This window comes from Pezoporus occidentalis, unplaced genomic scaffold (genome assembly GCF_034315485.1).
Source record: "Pezoporus occidentalis ecotype Australia unplaced genomic scaffold, CSIRO_AGI_Poc_V1 ctg201, whole genome shotgun sequence".
NCBI classification, from domain to species: Eukaryota; Metazoa; Chordata; class Aves; order Psittaciformes; family Psittacidae; genus Pezoporus; species Pezoporus occidentalis.
This window is the reverse complement of record NW_026913868.1, coordinates 1,044,765-1,065,294: the sequence shown is the minus strand read 5'-3', so window position 1 is coordinate 1,065,294 and position 20,530 is coordinate 1,044,765. Positions and strand designations below refer to the sequence as shown.

Sequence of the window (20,530 nt, the reverse complement as noted above, 5' to 3'; positions counted from 1 at the left end):
TGAGGGCTTTGGAGGGATCCTCAAAGGGGAGGCTGAGCACCTTGCACCAGTGGCATTCACTCCTCTGCCTCCTTGGGGCTCCAGTGGCTCTGGCAGCAGAGCACCTCTACCTCAACATTGGGAATGGCAATAGGAGGAAATCCACATCCACAACCCTGTCCTCACAGGGCCTGGGCTGCAGGTGCAAACAGCACCCACAGGGACAAAGAGTGATGCTGGAGAGAGGAAGGCACCCACACCACCCAGCACACCCCTCCCAACAGTGCTTGTACACTGGGATACAAGCCCAGAGGCAGGATGGGTCTTACAGCCTGGACCTGCCTCCCTCTGTCCCCCACACACAGGGTGTTATGCTCAAGACTGGTTAAGCCTGGCTTTACCACAGTGGCCTCAGTGACAAGCTGTGGCACTTCACTCCAGCAGCTTAAAGGTCTGGCTCCCACTGACTTGCCCCTAAAACACAGCCCAGCCCTTCACCCCACATCTCTGCCTCCCCTCAACAGGAAGGTGCACAAGGTTAGAGCAGAATCCTTTCTGAACTCACAGCTGCCCCTCAGATGCAGTCATAAGAAATGAGAGATGGGATTTAAATGACAGTATTTTTTCCCATTTTATTCTACTAAACCACATTATAAAGCTAAAGGAAATTAACAGATGATTTTTTTCTAAACAGGACAATTTTGGTAAAACAGAACTTTTATTAAAAAGACGTTAAAGTACTGTTACAAGGCAAGTTTTAAAGATCTGACCCAGACTTGAAGCACAACAGGGCACCAGTGAAGCTGCCCCATGCCTGAAGTGCAGGAAATAGCAGATGTAAAGTCACTACTGGTATGAAATTTCTGGTAAATTCAGTGTTGAGGCTCAGGGGTTGGGGGTTAATGCAGCCCTGCTGAGGGCAGGGGCTGCTGCTGGCAATAATTAAACCTTACCTCTGTCCCTCAGCCCTTTCCAGCTTCTAACACAAAGTCCTGTCCTGGCTATAATAAGCAGAACACCAATTTTGCTGCTCACTCCCCTCTTTGTGGGGTGCGCTGGACGATCCGCAGGACACTGCCCCCAGAACACTGAGATCCTGAAGTTTTAATACAATGTCTAATCCCAGCTGTGAGATGTTTCCTGCAGCCATGAAGATCTGTGGCACCAACCACAGAAGTCAGCATTCAGACACGTGAGCAGCACAGCGCTAGGGGAAGATTACCTGCAACAGGAGAGCCTGAAAGCCTCGAGGAAACATCGCTCTCAAGATTCAGTCACTCGCTACTTGGGGGGTTCCCAGCAGAAGTCCATGGAAAACACCTGTGCTTTGAGATCAGCTCCCACAGGCAGGGCAGCTTAGGGTGTCCCATCCAGGGTTTCTCCTGCACTGCTGAAGGAGCGGAAGGCTTTGTGCAGGGGCACGCGGTGGAACAGGTCCGAGTGAGCTGTGGCAGTCTCTGTTAGAATTGCAGCAGCATCCGCTGGCAGGGAGAAGGATGGATCAGCGGGGAAAGGAACACCACATTGCCAACAGAAAACTATTTACTTCTCATTCTTCTCCTGTTCTGAGGGAGTCTCTTGCTCTCCCTCACCACACAGTTTTAGTTCTCATAACCCTTCACCCTCCTTCCCGATCCTTCAGAATGCTGCAGCTCCCCCACGGGATTTGACGGCTGCGGAAAGCAAGTGCCTTAAGAAACACCCACTGCCAAAGAGTGAGGACAGCAATGCAGGAGCCTGGCCCACCTCACTGCTCTCTTATCTCAGAAGACACTCATTGGATTTAGTCCGCAGGAGGCCACAAGGATGCTCCAAGGCCTGAAGCACTTCTACAGAGGAGGAGAAGCTGAGGGAGCTAGGCTTGTCATTGAATGGTCCAAACCATTCTATGATTAAGACTTGACAGCTTCCAAATTTCTGGCTAGATTTGCTTGCCAGACTCTCCCACGTGCACAGAGCACACTAGTACAGGCTGGCCTCTACCTGTGGGACTCGTGGAAACAGTGTCCTGATCCAGCTGGGACCATACCAGGCTGCACTTTGAGTAAGTGAAAACCAGGAATGAGCAGCCTGTCCATCTGAAGCAATCCAAGCTTGCACTCAAACTTTTCCTTCTCACCCCCATTGTATTTCCCTCCCTCCAGCCATCCCATCTTGCCAGTGTTGCAAGAGATCTGTGCTAGGGATGAATTACAACTGCTTCAAAACCCAGCACTGATTACACACAATTCCTTCTATAATCTTTTCTTCCTCAGAAATATGACAGCTTGCTCCCTTTTGTCCTTAAACTCAACAAGAAAGAACCCCCACTCATCTGCAGAACCACAGTACGCTCTGCCCACCCCATCTCCCCCAGACAGACCCCTGCAGGGTCTGCTTACGTGCGCAGGAAACGATGACTTCAGTGGGGAGGCTGCGACAGAGATCACCATAAACCAGCCTCACGTTGAATGGAAATGTCTTGCTTTTACTTGACACGTTGTAATTAAAGACCAGCAAGTTACACAAGGAGTTTCTCCGCAAGGTTCCTTTTATCTGGTCTGAAAAGTGTTCCTGAAGGGACAAAGACAACTTCTGAAATGTGAAGCTAGGAAGGAAGTCCATCAGCACAGGGCTGGGATTTTGCCCCAAGCACCAGCCTGGCATGCCCTTTGAGCAGTCTTTGCATGGAAAAGACTTAAATAAACCAGTGTTCTTAAGAGTTTAATAAGCCCCTAAGCCATGCCCTCCAGCAGCTTTTTACAAGATCACAGCTATTTCTGCTTAGGGGCCTCAGGAGCTTGGCAGTAAATGTTAACTGACCGACCAGACAACACCCAAGTACGTGACAGTAGATGGAACTGAGTTTACAGACATGAGGTAACTTAGCAAAGTTCTGAAAACCAGAACCATCAGTGCTTCACATAAAGAAAACTGTCAAGATCCCCCCCCAGCACTTCAGACTCCTAACACTTGGTATACTACAGGGAAAAGGATGGGTGAAGAGTATTGCTGCAGCCACTGGTACCTGTAACTGGTCTGCTTGGTACCTCCTCCCAACATAAGCATTCAGGTGGTCGGACAAGACGGATAAGAAGCGCCTGATGTCTGTCTGCAAGTACTGCTTGGCGATCTGCTCCAGGGGGATGAAGGAGGGGACAGAGTGGTGGTAAATCTGCACTTCTGGCTCTGTGAGCAGGTCCAGGGAGTAAGAATCCAAGTAGGTGCCCTCGTAAGCTGTGCTGATGCAGAAGCACACTCCCTGCCTGGTCAGCTTCCCACTGATCCCTTGGGTCCAGAGAGAGAGGGCTTTACTGAGCAGTGCTTTAACTCATCACCACAGGACATCTTTGTTGAAGCAACAAAGGCTGTATGAGGTGCTGGGTCCTTTTCCTAGGCTTGCTCAGGGAGCATCCTAGGAGGACTTGCAAGAGTTTAAAGACATAAAACACAGCAACTTTGTAAATAAGGGACCTCTAATATATTCAAGCAGCTTAATGGTAGCTTAAATTCCCAATAACCAAGTTATGCTGCCAATTCCAAACACAGTCCTGGCTCCAACATGATAGGGAGAGCAGTGTGTGCTGTGTGAGGAAGGCAGTGCCTGGCTGCCTCAAGGAGAACAACAGGAGTACTCATGGTGGGGCTCAGCCCCCTTGCATCAAGCAGGACTCACATCCTCACACTGTCCAGAACAAAGGTGACTCTTTTTGGAAACCAGTATTTTTAAAAGCCCAGAAGCAGATAAAAAGAGGGTGCTGACCTCACAGGCTTGCTTGGAAGACCCAGAGTACTGGATACTTAAACTCCATAATTCTCAAAGATTTCATTCCTAAGGCAGTTACACATTTTCCAGGATCCAGGTCTTAGTCTAAATGATGTGGTTCAGTAAATAACAGTTCCTGCAACATCCCAGAGGCCTCCTGTGAAAGGCAGGAAACTACAAAGCTACTGCTCTTCCAATGGTTTCAGACTCTGAAGGCTTCAAGCACAAGAGCAGCAGTGTTCCCAGGGCAGTTACACTTCCCATCAGGCTCTGTTTCCAAAATTTAGCACCCCAGAAATGCAGCCATTGGCAGAACACACACAGATCTCAGGGTGTTACCTGTGAGGTAAAAGACCTGCAGCATGGCCTGAAGGCTTTTTATCTTCCACTGTAAAACAGTCTTAGGACTGGCCTGTGCTGGATCTGATGTGGCTCCTTCTTTGTCAAGTTGCTACAAATGCCAGAATAGAAAAAGAGATCAGAAATCACTGACACAAACGTGTCACCTGCAGGGAACAGGATACAGAGAAGTAACAACCTGGCTCTGAGAAAAGCAAGACAGCATTTCAAGCAGAAAAGGGGAGAAATGAAACAGAAGAGGAGGGAAGAGCTCTTTCTTGACTTCAGAAACAGCCCCACAACCTGCAAGCAAGTAGACACAAGAGTTCTGGACTACACGGCACTGAAAACAGGGGACACCAGGACTGTGTGTCACTTAAAAAGGGAAAATAAAAAAATGATGAGTCTATATAAGTAACCTCAGTGAACACACCCCCTGAGAGCAGGAACAAACCAGAGCCCTCCACCAGATCTCTGCAGTGAGCCCTTTATCACCTTCTTTTCCTGCAGAGCCACTTTAGCCCGCAGCTCATCCCTCTGGAGTCTCAGCTCCTTCACTCTTGCTTTCAGCCTGGTGAGCTTCTCTTCTTGCAGCTCCTTTTCATGTTGCTTCATGGCTGCCTCATGAACCCGCGCTTCCAGCATTTCCAGGTGAGCAAGCACTCCTGTAAGGAAAAGCACAACAAGCTCAAAATTCCAGGCTAGGATTAACAGTGGTCTGCACTATGGAATCCAAAACAAAGTAGGTCCAGTGCAGGTTCATAAAGTACATACAATAACTGTTCAGAAAGAGAGAGGGCTGGCAAACATTTGGTGAAAAGGCTTTGGGGAATCTGGGATGGCAGAGTTGTGGTCAATGGCCTGATGTCAAAGTGAAAGCCAGTGGCATTTCTCAGGGCTTGGTGTTGGGACTGAGCTGTGTGATGCAGTGGACATGCTGGAGGGAGCGGATGAGATACAGAGAGACCTGGACAGGCTGAAGAGGCGGGATAGTGCAAACCTTTTACAGCTCAACAAGGTCAAGGGCAAGGTCCTGCACATGGCTCAGGGCAGTCCCAAGCACAAACACAGGCTGGCGGAGACTGGATTGAGAGCAGCCCTGGGGAGAAGGACGTGGGGCTGTTGGTCAACGAGAAGCTCTCCATGACCCAGCAGTGTGTGCTTGAGCCCAGAAACCAACCGTGTCCTGGGCTGCATCACCAACACCGTGACCAGCAGGTTGAGGGAGGGGATTCTCCCCTGCTCTGCTCTGGTGAGACACCGCCCTGCAGTCCTGCATCCCAGCTCTGCAGCCCCAGTGTGAAGGATGTGGAGCTGTTGGAACGAGTGCAGAGGAGGCCTGGAAGATGCTCCAAGGGCTGGAGCACCTCTGCTATGGAGACAGGCTGAGAGAGCTGGGCTTGCTCAGCCTGGAGAAGAGAAGGCTCCAGGGAGAACTTAGAGCAGCTTCCAGTGCCTAAAGGGGCTGACAAGAAAGCTGGAGAGGGGCTTTTGACAAGGGCCTGTAGGGACAGGACAAGAGGGAATGGCTTTAACCTGACAGAGGCTTTAACCTGACTGAGATGAGATCTTAGGAAGAAGTTCTTCCCTCTAAGGGTGGTGAGGCCCTGGCATTGGATGTCCTGCCCCAGACAGCTCACCATCCCATGCATTCATATTCCCTTTGTCCATCTTCCCTTGTTGCTCTCCTGCGAGCAACAAGACAGACGTCAGCCTTCCTTGGCCACACTCCACCCCTTGCGAAGTGGTGATGTGGATGCAGAAAGCGCTCTTCCTCAGGGAACCTTCCTCCTGCTGCTGCAATGAGACCCCCGTGAAGCGCCGGGGGCCGGTCTAGCAGGTACAGCCCACTGCCCGCCGGCTGAAACGACACAGGTTAACACGTTACTTGAAACCAGCCCCCTCAGGAACCCTGCACCCGGCCGGGCAGGAACGGACGCGACTCGCGGGACATGGGAGAGCCGCCACAGCGCCGGGGCCCTCCCCACTGGGCCGCGACCACCGGGGACCCCACTGAAGGACAAAGGGGGAGCTGAGGACCTCCGCACCAGGGCCCCGGGGTGCCCCAGCCGAGGGTGCCCCTCCCGGCCCGGCCCCACAGCAGCTCCCGCACTCACCGCAACGACTGGCGCTCGAACTGCGCGCCTCCACCCCGCCGGAAATGCGTCACCAGATCGCCCGTCCGTTCGCCGTACAACAAAATGGCGGCGGCGGCGCTGCCTCTCCGCAAGCGTCACTCCGCCTCCCAGTAGGCTGTTCGGCGCCGTACGGCAGCATGGCGGCGTCCGGAGCGGCAGCAGCGGCGCTGGTGCAGTATGTGGTATTGCGGGGGGATCTGGCCCGGCCGCCGCGGTCGTGGCCGCTGGGCGCGGTGGTGGCTCAGGGCTGTCACGCCGCTCTGGCAGCCGCGCACAGACACCGCCAGCACCCCGACACCCGTGCCTACCTGGAGCTGGGCGGCGCCATGCGTACTGTCGTGCTGGAGGTGCGTGGGGCACGCCGGGAGCCGCGGGGCATGCTGGGAGCGCCGCCTCAGCGGGGCGGCCGAAGCGGAGGGGGGGCGGCGCAGTGCTGGGGGGTGGGAGTGGGGCCGTGGGTCAGTGGGCATGTGGGCATCCGCGGCCTCAGCCGGGCCCAGCGGGAAGGGGGAGGTCGGCTCTGAGTCGCCTTACCCCGGGCTGCCCTCGCGGTCCCAGGCCTCCCTTCCTGCCGCCTCACCCGGGGAATGAACCGCGGCCTCATGCCCTTCGGGGCCGCGCGGCAGCCCCTGCGTGAGGGCGAGGCGGGGTGGTGACGGGAGCAAGCCCGGTGTGGGTGTAGGGTTGTGCAGTTGTTTGCTGAGCCAGGCCAGCCTGCCAGGGAAGAACCTGCGGGTTTGAGGGCTTACAACCTGTGCTGGCGCACAACCCCTCTTTCCTACTCCAGTGTTTGCAGAGGCTGCAGTGCAGCCAGGATCTGCCAGAGCAACATGCTTCTGGGGTAAGAGATAAAGTATGGGGATTGGCTATATTAACTGTATGCAGGCAGCTGGCTGCCTTCCTGGCCTGGCCTCAGCACAACCTCCCTTGGTTTGCCTCTTCCCCGTGGCTCCCACCCCAGCCCTTGCGCACACCGTCCCGCCCCAGGCTCTGGGTCTCTCACAGCACACTTTGTCTCTCCCCAGGCTCCGGATGAGGCTGCCCTGACGGCACTGGCGGAGACCCTGAAGCAGCACAGCATTGACCATGAAGTGTGGACTGAGCAGCCTGAGAACACGGCCACCTGCCTGGCGCTCAGGCCCTATCCAAAGGACCAAGTGCACCAGCACCTGAAAAAATTTAAGCTATTGAAGTGACCGGGCACTGGCAGCTCTCCTGGGCCAAAGCCGAGCTCACTCCCGGGTGGGAGTTGGGAGGAAAGCTGCTGTGCCTCAGGAGTGCTAATGCTCAGCAGCAGGTAGTCATCTTGCATGGTGATAGCATTTACAGTGTGAAACACCTCTTTGGTGGGGAGGATTAAATGTTATTCTGTGCAGAATGTGACTGTGTTATATTAACTTGCTGTGAGCCATCAGTGTGCTTTTACATCTCCACCCTGCAGTGTGAGCAGGTTCAGTTTTTAGGTCCAGCTGCATTTGAAAATCTCTCTGCTGCTTTTTAGGGCTGGGCTTTCCGTTAAGCAGCCCTTTATGCTTCCCTGTTGCCTAAAGAAGTGGTAAATGTCCCATCGCTGGCAGTGTTCAAGGCCAGGTTGGACAGAGCCTTAGGTGGCATGGTTTAGTGTGAGGTGTCCCTGCCCATGGCAGGGGCATTGGAACTGAATGATCTTAAGGTCTTTTCCAACCCAAAACATTCTATGATCCTCACGGCTGCTTTCCCTGTGCCCGTGCTCCACAAGCTGCAGACACAGTGTCCCGGTCCTCCCCAGGGATTCTGGGCAGTGTTCCCGGTGCCTCCCACCTCCATGGCTCTGGCTCCATGCCGCATACCCTCTTCCTCGCTCGCACCAGAGGGGCCGGTTTATCCATGGTTCAATTCTCAATGAACCGCTGCCAGGAGCCGTGCGAGCAGCAGAGGGCGGCAGCGCCCGCCGAGCCGGGACTCGCTGCACACCCCGCGCTGCCCCTACAGTAAAAACGTTTGCAACGAGCGGCTTGGTTAACACAAAAACTGCGTTGTCAGCTAGAAACACGTGTGCCCCAACTCTCTCCGTCCTGGGCGTGCTGTTAATGTCATTTGTAACCCCCAATTTCCCCTTTTTCCACCACTAAAGATGAATGTGGAGCAGCTCCTCACCGCCTTGAACTCAGGGCTGGAGGGTGTGCGCTGGCAGGACTAACCACACGCATGCCATGTATATATTTTCTCTACAGCGCTTTGGGATTTAAGAGGCCCCCAAAACTCTGTGCAGTCACTGATTTCCAGCTTCCCAGTGCCATGAACCGTAGTGACAGAGGAGTTCCCACTGTGAGAGTGTGAGGACGGGGTGACTCCCCCCCCCCGCTGCCAACACCATCGGCACTGCTCCGGCATCCCCACCAGCACAGAAACACCAAAACGTTCGCTGGAAACTCGGGTTCTTTGTTTTGTTTCTTTTCTTTTAACTCTTGCAAATGTCAATCGATAAAGCCACACATTTTTCCACACACCAGCGCGATTTTAGAGGGGACTGGGGGAAAAAGCCCCTCCACAGCCACCCTCCAATAAAACTCAGCAGTAAATATTAAAAGCAACCCGGATTAAAAGAGAAGAAACCAAATTTATACAGAGCTCAGAGCTATTTACAGTGACAGGCTTGAGGGGGAAAAAAAATAAGCTGTCTCCCAGCAGAGAATTCAATTATTATTATTATTTTATTATTATTATTTTAAATAGTTTAAGCTACCTCAGCTGTTAAACACAATCAAAGCAGAAACAACCGACTGCTTAATTTTATTTCATATTTAATCAGAAAATTTTATCTACAATAATTGACAGACCCCTCCCCCCATCCTTCCCCCTAAAAATTATTGCAGTTTTCTCCCCAAACTGTTCTGTTCTTGTCCTTTTTTTTTTTTGTCTTTTGTTGTTTTTTTTCCTCCTCCTGTTGCAATATACAAGTTGTAACCCCCCTCCCCCCCCCCTTTCGCTTGGAGGCCTGAAACCAGCATAAAACATGGAAAAAATGGTGGGTCAAAATACTCTGGGTTTTGTTTTTTTGTTTGGTTTTCTGTTTTTTTTTCTTTAAAACCGACAAACTCACGATTGCTAGAAAAAGCTGATTGTACGCACAAGCGGGCTGGGGCAGAGGGGAGAGAAGGGCTTTTGTTTGAAGCGTGAATAACAAAAACGACTTTTCCCCGCACAAGTCCAGCGCCGATCCCCTTCCGTGCCCCGCGCCGAGACGTGATCAGTGACAGATCCAGCTGAAACTGAGATTGCTCTTCCTCCTCCTCCTCCTCCTGCCGCCGCCGCAGTCCTCCAGCTGCCTTCTCCCCCTCCCCGCCTCCCCGAGAAACCTTCCTCCGGATTAAGAAGCCAGCAAAATGATTACAAAAATAAGAATCATCTGTAATTTTGGCTCGAGTAACCGACCGTCCCGCCTCGTCACTTCGCCCACATCCAACGCTTTGTAAAATAAAAAGAGAAAATAAAAGGGGGGGGGGGGAAGGGCAGGAATTTATAGGGGAAAAAGGGGAAAATAGAAGGGAGGGAGAAAGAGGAAGGAGGGGGAAAAGGGGAAGAGGGGGAAAAGTGGAAGGGGGGGCAAAAAGGGAAGAAGGGAGAGGAAAAAGGGAAGAGGAAGGAAAAAAGGGGAGGAAAGGGGAAGAAAAAGAAAAAAAAAAGATCAAGGGGAAGCCCCCCACCCCCCTCAATAAAACACCCCCCCCCCTCCTTTTTGCTCCAAACACTACGAGCTGAAGAATGGCTGTGGGTTGAGATATCAAAAATCTCAGAAAAATATATAATATATATATTTATATATCTCTGTACGTCTTCTTATTTAAATTTCACATTCCTCGAAAAGCGGTTATTCAGTCAGTAGCTGCTGAAGAAGGCTCTTCTGCTGGCCCGGTGGCGGCGGCGGCCCGGCGGCGTTCTTCGGGGTGCCCAAGGAAGCCGGCGGGTTGAGGTAGGGATCTCCTACCAGATTCACTGTACACTGTACGTCGGCAAAGACCTGAACCTGTTGTACCTGCTGGGACACAAAAGAGAAGAGAGGACTTAGCGGGGCCGGGGCAGGGGCCGGCGGCGGTGGATCTGGGTACTACGTGAAGTGGAAACTCACTAGAGACTTCCTCTAGTCTGGAGCCACCCCAGAGAAGAACTCTTCTGTCTTCTTGTCCTATAAAAAGAAAACCGCTGCAACTCATTCGGCTCTGCGAGGTTCATAACGTTGCTCATCCAAAAAAAAAAAAAAAAAAAAGGGAAAAAAATGGGATTTTGGGGGAAAAAACACCCCCAAAAAACCAGCCCAGCCTGGCATCCCCTAGATGGAGGGGAGCCGCAGTATGGCGGTGTGCCAGTGGTCGTGCCACGACGTGGGGTGGTAGTGGTGGTGAGCGAGGTCCAGCGCGGCTGTTTGATCGAAATTAAGAGCTTTGGTGTGTCTCAGTGGCGCTGCCGGTGTGTCCCTACAGCTGAGCAGCTGGGAAGGGAGAGGCAACGCCGGGACACTGGTGGATGTTGGAAGAGATGGGGATGGAACCAGATCGTCCCCAGGAGCTGGAGGCATCAGTGCTGATGGGTGGCTGGGCATACTTTGGTAGTGCTCAGAGGGATGGGCAGCATCCGGCAGTGCTGCCTGCAGGGGTGGATGCAGCCCCCAGAGCCTCCCCGACCCAAATTCCCTCACTCCACCACTCTTTTAACGTGGTGGCCTGACTGCACCCCGGTGGCGCAGGCACCAGCAGCTGCTCCAGTGATGGCCGAGCCTAGGAAAGAAACTATCCCTCCTTGCTGTCAGCTGGGAGCCGGGGAGAGGGGCATTTAACACCAACACTCAGTTGTTTTTCCAGCTCAGCTGCGGTGTCACTGCTCTTCCACACCAGCAAGGAGGCTGAAAGCGCTCACGGCAACAGTGTGAATTTTGATGTAAAGAGAGTTGGTGAGCAGCACTGGCATCCCCAAGGGCTGCTGTCACCCAATGCTGGTGGGACCATGGTAGCTTCAACTCAACTGGGGCCAGCCCCAGCAGAAACCAAGCGTGCTGAGCCAGCATGGCTGGTGACCCGTCAAACTCCTTGGGGTACCTGAGATGTGCTTAGCAGTTTCTTACTGACCTGCGCCCCATCTGCTTCTGTTTTCAAAAGGTCAGTGGAGGAAAGCTGGTTGCAGTAAAGGCCCGCGGGTCTCAGCGCCGGGTCATTTACCTGTCAAAAGCAAGATCCAGGCTCAGCCAGGAGGATCGCTAGCTGCCCTCTCGAGCTGAGTTTTAGGGGGATTTGGGGAAGGGATGCTCAGAATGGGGCAGTGCCAGGGGACTGTGCTGCCAGCATCCTCCCTGCACTGTGACCTGCACAGTTTTGGGGCATCAGTGCGGGGATACCAGTGGACCTGTTTCACCCTTCTCCCCACCTCCTGAACCTCTGCCTGGTGCCACTGCTGGCTCCAGGGGCATCTCACCCCCAGGGACTGTGAAATGCCACCCAAACGCTTGACAAGAGGGGCAAATGCCTGCAGCTCAGCCTGTACACTGTGGCCAGCTTATGGGAGGGACCAGTCCCCTTCCTTGCTAAGCCCTTTGGCTTCTCCCCAGGGAGACTGCAAGCTGGAGCCCGCAATGTCCAGCATAAAACCAGTAGGCCAGGAGTTTAATGATGCCAAGACAAACCCCAGCAGCTAAAATAGTTGGAGGCATCTCAGTCTGGCCTGGGGAGGATCTCGCAAAAGGTCCTGTATCCAACCATTTCTCATTCCCAGTTTTCACAGCTCCCCAAGGATGCATGACTACAAATGCACCCGCTGCTAGCCCACTACAGGTGTGGGAGATGCTCAGCACAGCCCTACATTCCTTGAGGACACAGGGGACACACTAGTGGTCTTAGGCTCCAGCACAGTGGCAATGCCAGTGGAGACAGGCAGACCTTTGGTGTTTTTCTTTTGGACACTGGTAACCCCAGGGCCAAAGGACTGAATGCTAAATCCCTGTGAGCTGAGTGAGCATCCCAGGGGCAGGGATGACATGGAACTGACCTGCTCTGAGCACATGGAGTTCATCCCAGGCATCTGCAGCGAGTTCATCTGCATCTGTCCAGCCATGGGGTTCATGTTCTGGACATTGGTGTTTCCTCCCGCCATGGAGACAGTGATGCTCATGTTGTTGTACATGCCCTGCTGAGCAGGCGCTGGCTGGCTCTGTCCCGCTTGGCTGAATACACTGAGGGAGGGAGAAAAAAGCATCACCTGGGTGTATGTGGTGGGGAGAAGCACCTCGAGGTGTGGGCTGAGACCCTGGGGTGGCCTGAGCTGCCACAGTAGCAAGCCTGTGTTTTGTGAATGCCAAGACTGACTGTGGCAGGAGCCCTGCTGGTCCTCGGGGGACAGTGGGAGTGTCGGGGACATTAGAGGTGCTGCCTGCAGCAAGGCTGAGCCAGCATGGAGGCTGGAGGAAGGGAGGTGGCTACTGCAGAGTCGTCTACCCTCTGCTCCTGCTGGAGCAGGAGGCTGCTCAGTTTGATAGGGGCTGGTGGAACACCAGTGCCAAGAGAGGGATCGTTACAGGGCTTTGTGCTGCATTAAGGGTCAGGCAGATGCAAAGCCCCACTTGATGTGACACTGAATTCACCCCTTGACACTCCTTCCCGTGCCCTCCTCAACACCCAATTGATCCCAAAGCTGCTCCAGGCAGAGAAACAGCTCTCCATCGCAAGGCATGAAACATCCCAGCTCCAACAGAGCTCCCATCTCATTCCACCCAGCCTAGTAAACCTCCTGCTCTGTGCTGCTGGACCAGGACAGGCTAGCTGGGTTAACTGGACATACCCAAGGCAAAAGCAAGGCAAACCACGTGAGGTTTTGTGTTTCTCCCTCTGCCCCATTTCTGGAGATCTGATGCTCAAATGTGACTCATGCCAAAAAGGCAACAAGTCTGGTGACTCTTCCATAAGCTAAAGCTGGACACATCTTAGGAGGGACATGCAGTGACCTGGGACTGCTGGTCTTGACTTGCTTTATTGTGTTTTCTAAGGCCACTTTCATGAGACATAATTAAGCCACTTGTTTAATTAAAAATGAAAGACATGCTTCATGTCTTCCTCAACACAAATGCTCATTCATTTAAACACTGTGGGCTTTTGGCTGCCTCCAAGCTGAGGCAAAGACACGGGCCCGGGTTTATGGTGACTTCTGGAGCACATCGTGGTAGGAGAACATGGCCTGAGCTCAGCAAGTGTCTTCAGCCAGGTGTCCCCTACAGGCACCACTGTCCCTTACAAGGGCATCATCACCTCAGTGTCAATGTGCCACCTGCTCTGTGTGTGTGTCACCTGTGTGCTCCAGGCTATCCCCACCATGATCTTACTTGCTATTCCCCATGGCTCCTTGTTGCCACGTTTTCATGTCAGGTGACTGGTAGCCCGGTGTCGGTGGAGCCGGCTGCAGCATAGGGCTTTGCGAAGGTGGGAGCTGGGGTGACATCAGGGGGCTGCTGGGGCTGAGTGATGGAGCAAAGGTGGGTTCGCTCTGCTGGCCCATGCCTGGGGAAGGACAGACAGTGTCAGAGGTGGCCAGACCCCTGCCATCAGCCCCGATTCCCTCCTCCTCCCTTGCAACTGCTGGCATCAGACCAGAAGCATCAGCCGTGACTTTCGGTCTCAGAGTCTCTGGTTTTCATTTTGAGCAGCTGTATCGCTCAAATGCAAATATTTCAGGGATCAAGGAGCAGGGAAACCCCCCCTCAAGTGGTTTCCATCAGCAGGTGTTCCGCTTTAGCATCACACCTGGCTGGAAACTAGCCAGGGTAACGATGAGATGATGCCAAAGGGGGTTCCTGTGGGGCTATCGCAGCCACTGAGTAGTTTTGTCTACTCACTAGTGATGCTTGAATGTGAAGATATTCAAGACAGTGCCCATCTGCACTGGCTCATCTCTCAGGCTCTCAGGAGCTTGGTGCCCACACAAGAGGCATAAGATGCCTGCAGCTAATTTCAGCCATCCCAGCAAGGCTTTGGCTTTTTTTAGAGCACAGATATTTAAGGAAGGGAAACGTAGAGGACTGCCTTGCAGTTCCATTAGCAAGGAAGAAGTTGTGGAATTATTTTCCCAAACAATAGCTTCTTTTTTTATTGAGATTTGACCAGAATAGGTCCCCCTGGGAGGTGGAAACCAGAGAGCAGAGCAGCACGCAGGCCGGGTGAGATGGCTGGATGAAGCCAGACAGCTTTCCAGTGCAACCAACTGCTCAACGTACCTGATCCTGAATACTGGAAGATGTTCTGCTGCATTTGCGGGGTCATCCCAGCGCCGAACTGCCCTCCGACGCCACCCATCATCCCCCTGTTCACCATGCTGCTGCGGTTAGCCAGCGCGGCGGCCTCGGGGTTGGATGCCAACGGCGAGAAGGGGCTGGTGGAGGTGGGAGGGTTTCCCGGGGTCGTACCGTAGTTTGGGGGGTAAGGGAACTGCTGTGGGGGTGCCTGGGGCAAGCGAGTGGCTCCGATCTGTACCGGGAGCCCGGCGGAGGGTGGGAGGTTGTTTCCGAAGCTTTGCTGTCTCATCAGGATGGCTCGCTGCTGCATGAGCTGCCGCTGCCGGTGCTGCTGGCTGTAGAGCTCGCGCTGCCGCTGGGCCAGCATCTGGGCGTTGAGGGGAGGCTGTGGAGGAGGAAGGGGGATGCCCTGGTTATCACCCTCCAGTTCTGGCAGGCAGCTCAGAACACCCCCAGCTGCAGGTGCTCCCCTTCTCTGGCTCGGGGTGCCTGTCCTCCTTTTGCAAGGAAAGCTGGAAAAGCCCCAGAATGCTCAGAACTGGTTCATTTGCAGGGCAGAGCATGTTAGAGCTGTTAGAGCTCATCCCCTGCACGTGTCAAATGGCAGCACTCTAGGGGTGGTAGCATCGCCTCAGCCAGGAAAACAGGCTCTCAGTCACCTGGCTGCCACCAACTTCCCCTCTCTGCTGCAGGACCCGCTTGTGCCCTCCCTCACCGAGATGCTCCCACACACCAAAGTCTGGAATCCCTCACTTCAACTCTTTTGGTTGTGAGATGTTAAACCCCCCCGCCATTCCAGGGGCTTCTCCATCACTATGGGCTCATTCTCCCTATGGCTGAGCCAGATGTGTTGGAACTGATCATCTTAAGAAGCCTGACATCAGCAGCTGAAATTGGGAGATACAATGGGAACCATTCGGACCTCTTCCCTACCACTAATGCTCCCCACAGCACATTAGGGATGCCACACCACTTCCCCAAAGGCAGAGGCTTCTCCAAGAAATGGAATAAAGTCACCAGAACTTGTTTGTGCTTTTCAACTTCTCCTCATTCCCAGCAGCTGTTTTATCCACTTTATTAGAAGCCAAACAAGAATTTATGTGCTGGGGATTTAAGAAGGTTCACCAGAGATTCTGCTGCTTAAAGGATGGCACCTATTTCCTAAAGATCCTTCTCAATGAAACACATTAGCACATCCTTCTCTAAGCATTAATATAATTATTTGTAAATATAAGTATTTATACCTTAAGCAGGTGGAGGAGCTGGAATAAGGGTGAAGAAGATAAACCCAACCTACAGCAGCTTGTTTTGTAGCCACCACTCTGCATGCAGGGGAATTTCTCTCTCCCATGAACAACAGAGAGGAGAAAGCCAGGCTGTGCTAACAGGGTGGGCATGGGATTAACCCCCATTTTTTCCCATCTGGAGGACCATCCCGCATCCCACTTACCTGCGGTGTGATCTGCTGCTGAATCCCTGCCCGCATGTTGATGCCCACTGGCGAATTGGCTGCAAACTGGTTGAGGATCGCCTGCCGGTTTTGATGGATCAGCTGGAGGGGAGAAAGAAAACCCAGGGACATCTTCAACACTCCAGTGCAGGAGATTCCCACCTATCCAACCCCCTTTGACTGGGCTGCATGGGCTGCAGGCAGGATGGAGGGTCTCTCCATCCCCCTGCCTGCAGCCCTGGGATGTGAAGGGGGGGAAGAATTACCTGCTGCTGCCCCTGCAGCCGCTGCTGCAGCTGAAGTCGCAGCTGGTTGGGGGCCGTCGGGGGCCTGTTGAGCGTCTGCCGGGGCTGCATGGCCATGTTGGTGGGGAAGGCGCCGCGGGGCGGTGGTACCTGCACTGGCATGGGTCCGAAGGATGGCTTCTGCCTCACCATGCCAGGGAAAGCGCCGGGGAGGTTGGCGGTGGGAGAGGCGGAGGAGTAAGGCTGGGGGTACATGCCGGGTTTCTGCTCCATCATGAGTGGTGGGGTGGCTTGTTGGGGCTGGAACCGCTCCGTCAGGGCTTCCAGCCCACCTCCCTGGTGAAGGCAAAGGGGAAGAAAATATCACTTTGGAGCTCCACCAGACACTGAACTCTCATGTGAGAGCTCAGAGGGGATGAGGGTGTGTCCAGCATGGGGCAGATAGCTTGTAAGGATGCTGCTGCCTGGAACCCTCATCCCCTGCGCCAGGCTCCAGCCCAAGCGATTCAAGTGCTGCATCAAGGAGAGCATTAAACACCTGCTCCCTGGGGCTTAGCAAACCTTGGAGGGATGGAAATAATTTCTTTCATCTTGTTTGGGAGCAAGAATCAAAGCCAAGCCAAAGGGCTCAGGGCTCATGCCCCTGTGCTGGTGGGGGGCAGCAGGGTAGCAGTAGGTGATGCTGTCTTCCTCTGCCTTCCTGCAGGGTCTGCTAGCACTGAGCTGTTCATCTGGGCTCCAAACTGCAGCAGGCCTAGTTGGACAGACCCTAAGGCTTGGAGGATTGACCTGAATCACAGAATCACAGGATGGTTTGGGTTGGAAGGGACCTTAGAGCTCATCCAGTTCCAACCCCCTCCCATGGGCAGGGACAACTTCCACTAGAGCAGGTTGCTCAGAGCCCCACCACAGCTTCTCTGGGCACCCTGTGCCAGGGCCTCACCACCCTCACAAGGAAGAACTTCTGCCTCAGATCTCATCTCAATCTCCCCTCTGTCAGGTTAAAGCCATTCCCCCTTGTCCTGTCCCTACAGGCCCTTGTCAAAAGCCCCTCTCCAGTTTCTTGTCAGCCCCTTTAGGCACTGGAAGCTGCTGTAAGGTCTCCCTGGAGCCTTCTCTTCTCCAGGCTGAACAAGTCCAGCTCTCTCAGCCTGTCTCCATAGCAGAGATGCTCCAGCCCTCAGACCATATTTGCGGCCACAGGAAATAGTTTGTGCTCTCTCTCCTTTCCTGTTTTTGTGCAGTTCAGAGGCTCAGCTGGAGGCAGAGGGTTCCACCTGCCCCAAGGGTACCTCAGACACAGCCATGTCAAAGGGTGGGAGCCGTGAACCCCCAGGACTGGGAGCACTAACAGAAGGCATGGCTTTACTTCTGCCCTGCTCACAGACACCCCTTGCTAGTATCTCATGGGAGACAGGACCTTTTGGTCTGTGGTACAGCCATTCCTATACAAATGATCCATTTTACAGCCAAGGGACAATTTCCACACCAGCAGATATTCTGCACTGCTCTAGCTTGGCTCAGGCACAGAAATGTGCTGTTTGAGCTACGAACCCATGGAGAAGTAACAACTTGGAGCCAGAAGCCTGAAGAGAAAGCTGTGTGAAGAGAAACCACACACAGCGCATCCCCAAATCCCACTGCCTTTAGTATTTAGGTAGATGGTGCCCATCAATGCACTGAGGCTTGAAGGCAGGGATAAGGCTATGCGAATGGTGGTGAGGAAAAATCTATTGCTTAGGATCAATTAGATAGAGCTTACACAGTTCAAGGACTGGGTATCAGGACATAAACCAGCACCATGCAATGGTCAGAAATGACACACCTGTTGAAATGAGGATTTTTTACTCTTTTCTCCCCAAACTACCCAATCTTCAGCTGCCTCTTGGTTAAACTGGGTGTGGATCAACCCATCCCACCATGGTAGCACAGAGAAGACAGTGGGTTTGGTGAAGTCAGGCAATGTGAACCCCTACCTGCCAAGAACACAGTCTGGAGGGGAACTACCAACATGTTTTCTTCCCAAAGATGCCTTTATGCTGACATGTTGTTTCTCTAAAGATATATTTCAAGAAACTATTTCATAGAACTATTCAAAATATTTCTGAGGTTCAGCCGAAGCCATGGAAAAAAAACAAGATTCCCATTAATGAAATTATCCCTGGATGGGAGAAAAGCTGGGTCAGGGTCCAAACATGAGATAATCCCCCGCGAGCTGGGTGTTCCTTGTCAAGGGAAGCGCCAGATCGGTGTAGGGATGTGTGGCAGCATCAGGTGCCATCCAAGAGCATCTCAATCCAGTGGTCCGATGCTGCTGGAGCCTGTCTGGTGCAGGAATGGGTTGTTGTGGAGCTGTGCCAGCTGAGTCTGCAAAACCCTTGTGAAAACACTGAGCTGTTGCAGCTGCATCTTTGGCAAAAGCATCTTTGCTCCGAGGCTGAACTCCCTACCCCTAACTCTCACAAATAAAAAAGGGCAGGTGGTGATTTTGGAGACACAGCCTTGAGAAGAGGGATGTGGGAAATACCCCACTAAGGCATCAATTCACTGACAGGTCCCTCAAATCTCCAATGAAAAGATAAACCCTCACAGCCGTGCAGCACAGGGCATCCCACTGGGGCTACAGGAGATTTCCCACCCCTGGGCTGAAATGATGCAGGATCAGGTGCTGAGCAGTTGGAGGGATTTGCTCTGAGAAGCTTCTTTCTTAGGACACACCATTTATCAACAGGCTTTCGATTCTGTTCCTTGTTTTGGAAAAAGCATGTGTGTGGGTGCTATGGGGCACGGAAGAAGAAACCACTCGAAGACAAATCCCAAGCGATCCATCTCATTTTCCATATCCCTTACGAGCTCCCCTGCAGCCAGTTTTCTCCCCTTGCCATACCCTGTTATTTATGAAACCCTGGACCCTTCCAAGGCATCTTCCCCAAGGGGTATCTGCAAAGAGGGAGCCTCCACTGGAGCTCAGCTGCAGGAACCGAAGCCCCAGCACTATCCGAGTAAAAGCAAACCTCATTTTTGCAGTTTTTCCCTGTGGTTCAACCCAAGACAGAAGGGCAGCTGCACTGTAAGCCAATCTTGACAGTAAGGGCTGCACGGTTTCATACCAGCGAGGCCATTAGATATATTATTAGGCAGCACAACCCAGGCTCAGGAATCCCAGGCTGTGGGATTCCAGCTGGAAGGCTCCTCCGTGCCCTAATCCCCCTGGTAAGGTGGGGAAGCGGCACAGCCTGCCAGCTCTCCCTGTTACATGAGCCACCCGGGGCTGAAACTGCTTGGCCGCCTCTCTGCCAGGCTGCTGGTTCTCATGGGGGATGGAGTTTGAAAAGCAGAGAAGTGAGATATTGTATTTCATGGGGCTACTTTCCAGCTTTTTTGGCGCGGGGGGAGAGAACAGCGTGGTGTTAAGTATCATCTCTGAATCTGATGCACTCGTGTGTTCCCACTCGTATCTGGCCTTACCAGATGTTGGAAATCCTCCTCCACGCTCATGTCAAGCCCCAGCATCTGGCCCCATATATGACCTCAAGGAGGTCCCATGAGTGGGTCTTTCTTTACCTGGACCAGTTTGTCGATCCCTAGAGCTCGATCCAGCTCAGCCAGCTCCGTCTCGTCCTTGCCGCTGAGGAAGGAGACGAGCTGCTCGAGCAGGGCTTTCTCATCATTTCGCCCCTCCGGTGTGGTGGGAGGACACAGGAGCTCATCCAGCTGTGAGGTGATGCACTGGCTGCAGAGAGAAGTTAAGAGGAGGCCGGTTAAGGTTTATGAAGCAGGGAGGAGCTGGGTGATGCTCGAGCGACACAGCCCCTTCAGCCGTGGGGACTCGCTTCCACCCTGCTGCACCATGCAAACCCTATGGAATGCAGCCCCATCCCCTGGCTCTGACACCAGCTGAGCCCACTGAAGATCAAGCCCCGTGTCAAAACCTGCTTGTAGGGATGAACCTCTCCACAAAACTGTTTTGGGCAGTGTTTTGGTGAGGTTTGGGAAGAGAAGTTTGGTACTTTTGCAGGCTTTGCTCCCACGGGCATTTTGGGCAGGACAGCAGGAGGCAGAGCAAAACTTCTGCCGGCACGAAAGCAGGGAGGCTTGGATGGAGCTGGAGCAGCTGGAAGCAAAGCAGCTGAAGGCAAAGGGGAACCTTTGGGCTGCAAAAATACGATTTCTGCAAAGCTCGCTCAATATTCTTTGGGAATAAGATTAATATGTAATGAGAGACATTCCAATGATGTGACTAATTGGAGTCAATCGGATTTGCCGGGTCTGTCAGGATGAAGAGCCGTGGCACATCATGCTCGCAGAGAGGCACCAAGGCGAGGGCTCGAATGTGCCAGCAGTTCCCAAACAGCAGACATGTTTATCCTTTTAGCTCCAGATGAG

General features: G+C 53.2%; 3 protein-coding genes across 11 annotated transcripts in view; 1 reads left to right on the top strand and 2 right to left on the bottom strand.

Moving 5' to 3' along the window:
• Positions 1 to 1,332: 1,332 nt before the first annotated feature.
• On the bottom strand, positions 1,333 to 6,311 carry CENPO (centromere protein O). Its single transcript, XM_062618603.1, has 7 exons — positions 6,181 to 6,311; positions 5,704 to 5,924; positions 4,559 to 4,728; positions 4,064 to 4,175; positions 2,987 to 3,246; positions 2,361 to 2,532; positions 1,333 to 1,460 (listed from the first exon to the last, which is right to left on the bottom strand). Exons 2-7 carry the CDS (start codon positions 5,732 to 5,734, stop codon positions 1,336 to 1,338), a joined length of 870 nt encoding a protein of 289 aa, XP_062474587.1. The 5' UTR covers positions 5,735 to 5,924; positions 6,181 to 6,311; the 3' UTR covers positions 1,333 to 1,335.
• Positions 6,312 to 6,338: 27 nt separating this feature from the next.
• Positions 6,339 to 9,685, top strand: PTRHD1 (peptidyl-tRNA hydrolase domain containing 1). Of its 2 annotated transcripts, XR_009964770.1 has the most exons (3): positions 6,339 to 6,548; positions 7,227 to 7,498; positions 8,415 to 9,685. XR_009964770.1 is itself a non-coding variant. In XM_062618606.1 (2 exons), the coding sequence occupies exons 1-2, from the start codon at positions 6,339 to 6,341 to the stop codon at positions 7,395 to 7,397; spliced, it is 381 nt and encodes a 126-aa protein (XP_062474590.1). In that variant the 3' UTR covers positions 7,398 to 7,579. The 2 variants fall into 2 exon arrangements, 1 of the variants encoding a protein (XP_062474590.1); XM_062618606.1 differs by lacking the exon at positions 8,415 to 9,685 and having other exon boundaries at positions 7,227 to 7,579.
• A 288-nt stretch (positions 9,686 to 9,973) lies between these two features.
• The window catches only part of NCOA1 (nuclear receptor coactivator 1), a 189,642-nt gene continuing 179,085 nt past the window's right edge, over positions 9,974 to 20,530 (bottom strand). For 3 of the 8 annotated variants that reach the window (XM_062618550.1, XM_062618555.1, XM_062618551.1), the window contains 8 exons: positions 19,709 to 19,877; positions 16,166 to 16,480; positions 15,900 to 16,001; positions 14,432 to 14,834; positions 13,544 to 13,718; positions 12,217 to 12,400; positions 11,304 to 11,393; positions 9,974 to 10,219 (listed from right to left, as the gene is read on the bottom strand). In XM_062618550.1, coding sequence (XP_062474534.1) covers positions 10,052 to 10,219; positions 11,304 to 11,393; positions 12,217 to 12,400; positions 13,544 to 13,718; positions 14,432 to 14,834; positions 15,900 to 16,001; positions 16,166 to 16,480; positions 19,709 to 19,877 — 1,606 coding nt within the window. In that variant the 3' untranslated portion in view covers positions 9,974 to 10,051. Of the gene's footprint in view, positions 10,220 to 10,309; positions 10,367 to 11,303; positions 11,394 to 12,216; positions 12,401 to 13,543; positions 13,719 to 14,431; positions 14,835 to 15,899; positions 16,002 to 16,165; positions 16,481 to 19,708; positions 19,878 to 20,530 lie in introns of all 8 variants that reach the window. The other 5 variants (XM_062618553.1, XM_062618557.1, XM_062618552.1 and 2 more) reach the window with 3 other exon arrangements.

Bases quoted from the DNA above. Each gene is read 5' to 3' on its own strand.
- CENPO (XM_062618603.1), bottom strand. From the start codon at position 5,734: ATGGACAAAGGGAATATGAATGCATGGGATG. The intron at 3,247-4,063 runs GTAACACCCTGA...TCTGGACCCAAG, and splicing joins GCAGGTCTTTTACCTCACAG to GGATCAGTGGGAAGCTGACC. The intron at 2,533-2,986 runs GTACCAGTGGCT...TTGTCCCTTCAG, and splicing joins ACCAAGCAGACCAGTTACAG to GAACACTTTTCAGACCAGAT.
- PTRHD1 (XM_062618606.1), top strand. From the start codon at position 6,339: ATGGCGGCGTCCGGAGCGGCAGCAGCGGCGCTGGTGCAGTATGTGGTA. The intron at 6,549-7,226 runs GTGCGTGGGGCA...GTCTCTCCCCAG, and splicing joins TGCGTACTGTCGTGCTGGAG to GCTCCGGATGAGGCTGCCCT.